The 8,115-nt window shown below is 46.2% G+C and overlaps 1 protein-coding gene across 1 annotated transcript; it reads left to right on the forward strand.

Annotated features, from left to right (window-relative positions):
* The first annotated feature begins 2,129 nt into the window (after positions 1-2,129).
* PEBP1 (phosphatidylethanolamine binding protein 1) lies at positions 2,130-7,422 on the forward strand. The gene is made up of 4 exons (XM_030860402.3): positions 2,130-2,394; positions 3,554-3,663; positions 4,380-4,480; positions 6,408-7,422. The coding sequence occupies exons 1-4, from the start codon at positions 2,260-2,262 to the stop codon at positions 6,623-6,625; spliced, it is 564 nt and encodes a 187-aa protein (XP_030716262.1). The 5' UTR covers positions 2,130-2,259; the 3' UTR covers positions 6,626-7,422.
* The last annotated feature ends 693 nt before the right edge of the window (positions 7,423-8,115 follow it).

Raw genomic sequence — 8,115 nt, forward strand, 5'->3', positions numbered from 1 at the left:
ACAATTGATGGAAAGAACCAACAATCATATTAGTGTTTCATGTTGAAGGCATTACTTCTGGTCTGGACTTAAGTAGACAGTTAACTAGCTATGATTCATCCCTTTAAAGTACATATTCTTTGACCTACCTAATCCCTAATAAAATTCTCTTGAAACTATCTATCAAGTGTACACACACACACACACACACACACACAAACACATATTCATTTCAGTGATATCTGTAAAATGAAAAAACAACAAAATAGCATAAATGTCCAAAATCAGGACGTTTGTTGAACAAATTGTGGTGCATCTAGAGTAGACTAGCCCATTAAAGTAATGAAGATCCATTTTCATATGGATATTCTACAATGGTAGAGTAAATGCAATTTTTGGGTGAATAAACAGAACAAAATATTTATAATCATAATTTTTTTTAAATTTATTTTACTTATTTATTTATTTTTGGCTGCATTGGGTCTTCATTGCTGTGCACGGGCTTTCTCTAGTTGTGGCAAGTGGGGGCTACTCTTTGTTGTGGTGTGCAGGCTTCTTATTGCAGTGGCTTCTCTTGTTGTGGAGCACAGGCTGTAGGCTCACAGGCTTCAGTAGTTGTGGCACGTGGGCTCAGTAGTTGTGGCACGTGGGCTCAGTAGTTGTGGCTCACAGGCTCTAGAGTGCAGGCTCAGTAGTTGTGGCGCATGGGCTTAGTTGCTCCACGGCATGTAGGATCTTCCCGGACCAGGGACTGAACCTGTGTCTCCTGCACTGGCAGGCAGATTCTTAACCACTGCACCACCAGGGAAGTCCCCTATAGTCATAGTTTTAAAATTGGAAAAATATACCCCAAATTGTTGCCAATGTTTATGTTCAAGTAGTGGAATAGAAGCTATTCGTATTTACTTCTTTGGATTTTTTAATATGAATTTTCTACAATGAATTGTATTATTTCCTAATAGGAAATAAAAACAACAGACAACTTTTTATTCCCTGGGGGGTAGCTATCAATGTCAAAAGCTCTCCTAAGGTCAAATTAGATAAGGAGTATTAAATAGTGCCCATCATATTTAGAAAAAGAAAGCATTTGGTGGCTACAATGAGAGCAGTTTTGAGACAGAGCCACTTGTCAACAAAGTAGGAATAGTAACTATGGTTTGTCGACCGAAAAAAAAAAAAAAAAGCACAAGAGTTGGAAGTTGAGTTTTATTCTGTGTCTTACTGAGGACTACAGCCTGGGAGACAGCCTCTCAAATAGCTCCGAGGAACTGCTTCGAAGAGGAAGAGGGAGAGGCCAGTATATATATGATTTTGGCTAAGGGGTACATGCAATCAAGCATACATGTTGGTAGAAGATTGATGCTAGTCATTAGGAGCAGATATCTCAGTTCATGATTTTAGTGCTTTTTAAGTATGGAAAGATGCAAGAATCTGGATTCATTTAAAAATTCTCCTAGAATATATCTAAGATCTAAGGATTTTGCCTTTTTTTTCTCAGGGCACACAGTGCATCATCCTGTTCTTGTCCTGAATGCCTTTCAGGGTGTGTTGTAGGTCAGGGACTGCAGTGGCTGACTTCATCCTTTTAAAACTGGATGGTCAGCAACATTCCTTGTTTTGCAAGTTTAAAAAAAAAAATTCTCAAAAAAAAAATTTCCCAAGAACCTTGTCTAGAGCAAGTGGGGATAGGGAGATCAAATATATGTGCAAATATATTTACCCGTTGAGAACAACGCTCAAAAGTTCCCCCAGGCCCTCTCCTGGCCGTTACGGAAACCAGTGAGCATGCGCGAAAATACCAGGAGGCGGGGCAATGAGGTTGTTTTAAGAAGTGCAAGAGAAAAGCAAGACCATACCATTTCTGCATTTAGAAAGTAGAGCAAAGAATCATGCAAAAAGGTTAAAAAAATTAATGGTAGCTCAATTGCAGTTCTTGAAACAACAGTCTTGCAAGCCCAGCCACAGTTCTTGGGAACTCCGCCAGCGGCAGGCGGCACATTCCCCCTCCGCAAAAAGAAAGACCAAAGCTGCTGCATTGACCCGGGAGCGCTACAGGACCCGCGCTACTGGGTTCGGCCAATCAGAGAGCAGCGTGGGGCCCGTCCTCGCCGGTGACTGGAGAAGCGGGGCAGGGCGGGGCGGTGGCTCTGGCGCATGCGCTCCCTGGCCGTAGTGCCTGCGTTGCCTCGGTACAGCTTGTAGGCTGCTGGGAGGCTGGGCAGTTACCCTGCGTGAGTCCTCCCGCAGCTTTCCTTGCTGTCCGACCCTCTCGGTTTCGCGATGCCGGTGGACCTCAGCAAGTGGTCCGGGCCTTTGAGCCTGCAGGAAGTGGACGAGAGGCCGCAGCATCCGCTGCAGGTCAAATACGGCGGTGCGGAGGTTGACGAGCTGGGCAAAGTGCTGACACCCACCCAGGTACCCAAGGGCGGCGGGGGTGCAGCTACTGGAGGCTCAGAGTCTCTCAGGTCGGAGGGGCGGGGACCCAGTGGAGGTGGGGAGGGACGTTCCGGCCTCCGTGCGCCGGATCAACCGAGGGAAGGGGGTCGCGGTGCCCAAGCCGCAGGCCTTCTGACCGCCCCCTCCCCCCACCCAGCCCTGGGAACCCGGCACGTGGCAGGCGGGGCTCGGCTTCGGAAGAAATTGATCCGTTTTCCCGGGACTTCGAGGCGCCGGCAGTGGCATAGGCCTCGAAACGGCCCAGATCGCTGCGCAGGGGAGGGGAGGGCGCCGTTCCCTGGAGGGAGTGGGGAGTGGCCGCCCACACGTCCCCAGAGCCTCCCCTCGGTGCTCAGGAATTTAGGCCTCAATTTGGGAAGTAAAAGCCCCACCCGAGGGCATATGACGCATTATGTAAGCAGTGAGCAGCGGTGAGCAGCAATGCCCAGAGATTCTTCCCAGTAGCGTGAAGCCGCCCCAAAGGTAAATGCGTTCTGCAGCTGGAAGGCTCGAGGGTAAACGGCCTTGTTTTACTGTTTGGCTTCTGAGCGCCCACGGCTGAGGCCTAACCAGGTCCTGGCTGCTGCAAGTGGGGAAACTAGGTGCCCGACGCCGTGGCGAGTTTTTGGTTCCGAACCTCTGGAGCAACAGTGCGAATAAACAGTTCCCAGATAGTTTATTGGTTTAGACGTTTACAGAGTTTATTGTTTTGGGTGTTTAAAGTGCCCATCTCGCAGCCTCTCTTTCCAGACTCACTGTCCACGTCTGCCCACCTTGGTTTTCTCATTTTCTCTGCTCTTTTAAATATCTCGTTAATTCAGATTTCACTTTAGCAGGCCCCAGGTAACGTGGTCACCAATCTAGAGATCCTGTCATTCCAGGTAATGTAAGGTTGCAGTCAGCACGAGCGTTGAAATCCTGACCCATCGTCTTTCTAAGTCTACTAGCCCCATATTGTTGTTGGGACTAAAATAAATAATGTATATTAAATGTCACATCCTCACTCTTAATAGAGTCGATATACTTGAGCTTTAATTAATAATTTACTGTGCTTGACCTTTAAGGAATCTGAGGTCAAAGAAAGTATTGGTTTCTTCGACATTTCTGACTTAAACTCCAAATCTGTTCCTTCCTACAGGTTAAGAACCGGCCCACCAGCATTGCGTGGGATGGCCTCGATCCAGGTAAACTGTATACCTTGGTCTTGACAGACCCGGATGCTCCCAGCAGGAAGGACCCCAAATACAGGCAAGTTGGGGAAAGATGGGAAACAGCAAGTCATCCACATGTGACCCAGTGCTTCTTGCACTGTGTAAGTCCCTTACTGGACATGCTGTGGTGGCAGAAATAGACCCGATTTGGGGTGTTCACGTCCATGCTTAAGCCTGAGTGTGCATTTTCCTCCCTTTCACTCCCTAGAACAAAAGTCTAGAATCTATAGCCAAGAGCTAGATCTGCCCGAGACCTTTTTTTGTACAGCCCCATGAGCTGAGAATGACTTTAACATTTTTAAATGAATGGGGGAAAAAAATTGAAGAACAATAATACTTTGTGACATGTGGAGATTACATGAAATTCAGATTTTGGTGTCCCTAAACAAAGTTTTGTTGGAACCCAGCCACGATAATTTATTGATGTCCTGTCTGTGGCTGCTTTCAGGCTACAGCTGCAGAGTTGAGTAGTTGTGATAGAGACAGTGTGTTGCACAAAGCCTAAAACATTTACTGTCTGGCCCTTCACAGAAGTGTGCTGACCCCTGCCCTAGAGAGTCGGAAGGAGGGAGGGAGTGGCTGGGTCCTCTCTGCTGGCATGTAAGGTTTGCTCTGGCCGAGAAGGTGGGGCCATCTGTCTTGTCTGTCACCGCATCCTGGTGTGGAGCAGTGCGTGCTGCACATTTGCTGGCTGCGCCCATGCGTGCATAATAACTTCCTGCGGTGCTGATGGTCCTCTGTTCCTCCATGTAGGGAATGGCACCATTTCCTGGTGGTCAACATGAAGGGCAACGACATCAGCAGTGGCACGGTCCTCTCTGATTATGTGGGCTCTGGGCCTCCCAAGGGCACAGGTCAGTAAAGGCTGCTTTTGGAGGGAGATGGGTGGGGACATCAGGATTGGCCTAAAGTGCTACAAAATTTTAGTCTGGTTCTTAGAGTTTTATTTTTATTTATGAGAGCCCTTACCCTAGTGGAGACTTTAGGCAACTCGGTTCCCCTCTAAGGCAACTGCCTGTCAGGGACGCTCAGACCTGCTGTAGTGTCAGGTGGCTAGAGCCTTGAGTACCAGTTAGATGGATGTTCTTTTAGCGCTGCCTCTCAGCTGTCAGGCCTTTAGCAAGCAGGGAAGTTGGTGAAGAGATACCAAGGAAGCAATGTTGCAGAATGCTGAGAACAACTTCCCAGGGGAGCTACACGTGGATTAAACAGTTAAATCAGCTAAATTCCATATTCAGCCTTTGCCCTGTGGGTTGAGTTTCTAGTTCCCATGAAAGGTCTCAGAAATGGTCATAGTTTCCAAATTAATTATAAAAAATTGGCTTTTTTGTCATTTCGTCTTTCTATCGAAAATCTAGTGTGGTATCTTGAAAAGATTTGGTTACTAAGGACTGTATTGAAGATACACACACATAATGTATTGCCTTAGGTTATGTATTATATATGTAAGGAGAGAGAGAGAGAATACTGTATTGAACCTCTCCAAGGTGGGTAAGTGCTGCCTAGGCTAACAGTGGGAGATGCACTGTTATTGCCTGTCATGCATTACAGGTGTTTCCATTTCCTGAAGCAAGGGAAGTGGAGCACGGCAGAACACTTGCTCTTGTACACGTTGTCCAGCCATGAGTTACTCTGAAGAGGTATAAGGCCCCCGACAAGGGACCTTGTGTTTTATCTTTAGGCCCAGAAACTTCAGATGGCTCCAGGCCCTCTCATGCATTCATAAGAGGATGGGAGAGGGACAGCTTTCCCAGGTATCTCTTAAGTTTTCTGGGGCAGTTATAAAACTGCATTAGGCAGTTTAATTATGGAAGATACACCCATGAGAATAAAGCAGTTCTCTCAAGCAGGAGCTGTGTTCTCATTAACAAAAAGAGCTTCAGTAACTCACTTTTTTCTTTTTCGTATTTGTTTAGTCAGGTATAACTTACGTATAATAAAACACACAGATCAGAAGGGTTTAGTCAGTGAACATTGACCAATGCACACATCCGTGTGAGCACCATGGAAAACAGGATGTAGGATAGTTTTGTCACCCCAGAAAGTTCTTAAGGCATCTTTTAAGTTAAATTACCCCAGAGCTAATTATTTTCTGACTCCTTTCTATGGATTACTCTTGCTGTTGTTGTATTATAAATGGTGTCATGCAGTATGCATTTGTTTTCGGTGACTGGTCTCTTGGACTCAAGGTAGTAGCTTTTTCCTTTTCATTGCCAAGTGGTATTCCATTGTGCGAATATACCACAGTTTGTGTAGCCATTCCCTGGACATTTGGGTTGTGTTTCCAGTGTTTGGATATTATGAATAAAGCTGTTGTTTACACTCTTGTCCTTTTCTGGGCATGTTTCCATTTCCCTTGGGTAAATACTTAGGAGTAGAATTGTTGGGTCATAGAAATCCAAAATGGTTGAAAATTTCTACACTCTAATCAGCAGTATAGGAAAGTTTCAGTAGCTCCATATAAGTTCCATGCCATATGCAGATCCATACCAAGACTCATCCACGTGGTAGCATGGGGCAGGATTTCCTTCTTTTTTCAAGGCTGAATAATATTCCATCATACGTATATACTATATTTTGTTTATCCATTCGTTCATCCATGGACATTTGGGGTGCTTTCTTCTCTGGGCTATTGTGAATAAAGCTGCAGTGGACTTAGGTCCCTCTCATAAATGGGGTGGTCTGGGTCCCTCCAAGTTGGTGCATTCCCCGAAAATGGGTGATGTCTCCCTCTCACATGCCTAGCTGTGTGTACGTCTTCCCTCCCGCCTCTCCCTCCAGGCCTTCACCGCTACGTCTGGCTGGTTTACGAGCAGGACAGGCCACTGAAGTGTGATGAGCCCATTCTCAGCAACCGATCTGGAGACCACCGTGGCAAATTCAAGGTGGCGAATTTCCGCAAAAAGTACGAGCTCGGGGCTCCGGTGGCCGGCACGTGTTACCAGGCCGAATGGGATGACTATGTGCCCAAACTGTACGAGCAGCTGTCTGGGAAGTAGAGGAAAGCCAGGAGATGGACACGGTCCCAGAGTTCCCAAGCAGTGTTTCAGTTTAGTGATGCATGTAGATTTCTCCCCTTCCCCCTGCCTGGGCCCTGAGCGGGCAGATTTAGGTTTAGGGTGACTTTTCCTTCTGCCTGTCCTCTGTAATTCTAGGGGGTTTACGTTTTGATCAAGTTTGAACTCCGTTTTGGTGGGGGATATTTTGGTACTAGGATGGGGTCATCAAAATGTTAATATAAGAATAACAACCCAGACTTAGAAGAAAAAAATTCTGGTAAAAAGACCAGGTCTGCAGTATTAGAACAGAGCATCAAAGAATCTTTAAGGGAGGCTGAAAAAAAGAAAAGGTTGATTGCCTCTGCCTTTGTGAGCCCGAGCCCAGGATTGTCTGTGACGGCATCTTCTGGCATGTGTTTTCACAGCCCTGTCTCTCACGAAGACAACCAGGGGCCCAGGGGCCGGCACGTCCGCTAGCCCCCCACGTGATACATTTCAGGCTGGTTATTGGGTGTCAGTGTCCTGCTCTGGCTCCTTTAAAGAGCAATACTGAAAAAAGCAGTAGGGAGAGAGTTGCTGTTAAAGCTTGGCCGCAATAGGGAGAGAGTTGCTGTTAAAGCTTGGCCATCTAGATGAGCTGCAGGGCTGAGTGAGAGGTCATCAGAAATCCGAAAGTCTGTGCCTGTTAAATTGATCACTCTTCGCTGTAAGAAAAGCCGGTCTGGAGTTGCTGAATGTTGTGTTAATTCTGCTATTTGCTTATAGTTGAATAAAAATAAAAACATTGCGTAGTTGAATCCGGCCTCCAGATATTTTGCCCTTTTGGGTGTGGGATTTCATAAATGTGGGACGTCAAGAGACAACCTCTAAGGGTGAGTAGCCCCTTTCCCTGATCAGCATTGACAATTGGGACGTGATTCAGGAACCATACAGAGGGCTCGTCCTTGTACATGTGCCATTAAACTACAGCAGGAGCAACCATTAAAACTGGAGCTTAAAAAAAAAATCACAAAACTTTAGGCTAAGACTTCTTGCCTGAAAATCACCTTTGCTTTTTGTAAGTGATCTTTCCCACCTGAGAGTGAAGCTGGTTGGAAACCTTCCCCCTTGGTAGTTCTGTATAGAAACCATAACAATGACTAAGAAATAGCCCACACCTCTCATTGTTCTGATTGTGATCCATATAGAATCAGTACCAAAAAAGGGAGGGGAAGGGGAGCCAGGGGGAGATTACTTTGATACCATTTGATGTACCAAAAGAAGGGAAAGGCATCTGAAGGTCTGTTTCACTGACCTGGTCTGTGATGGAGAGGCATCCTGGTCAGGCCTGGCAGGTGTAAGCAGGGCTGGGCCTTTCCCCACCTTTTGCTGTAGTTACTTTCTTCTCTGAAAAAACTGTTGGAAACGTTGCCTCGTATAATCTCTGGGGGCGAGTAAGGTAGAGAATAATTTTTTTTAACTTTGGGGTTTTAAAATTCAACTTTAAAATA

The sequence above is a fragment of the Globicephala melas genome, chromosome 13, assembly GCF_963455315.2.
Source record: "Globicephala melas chromosome 13, mGloMel1.2, whole genome shotgun sequence".
Classification (NCBI taxonomy): Eukaryota; Metazoa; Chordata; class Mammalia; order Artiodactyla; family Delphinidae; genus Globicephala; species Globicephala melas.

Excerpts from the sequence above, each read along its gene's own strand:
- PEBP1 (XM_030860402.3), top strand. The coding sequence starts at position 2,260 with ATGCCGGTGGACCTCAGCAAGTGGTCCGGGCCTTTGAGCCTGCAGGAA. Across the intron at positions 2,395-3,553 it reads AAGTGCTGACACCCACCCAG|GTTAAGAACCGGCCCACCAG; the intron begins GTACCCAAGGGC and ends TCCTTCCTACAG. Across the intron at positions 3,664-4,379 it reads AGGAAGGACCCCAAATACAG|GGAATGGCACCATTTCCTGG; the intron begins GCAAGTTGGGGA and ends TCCTCCATGTAG.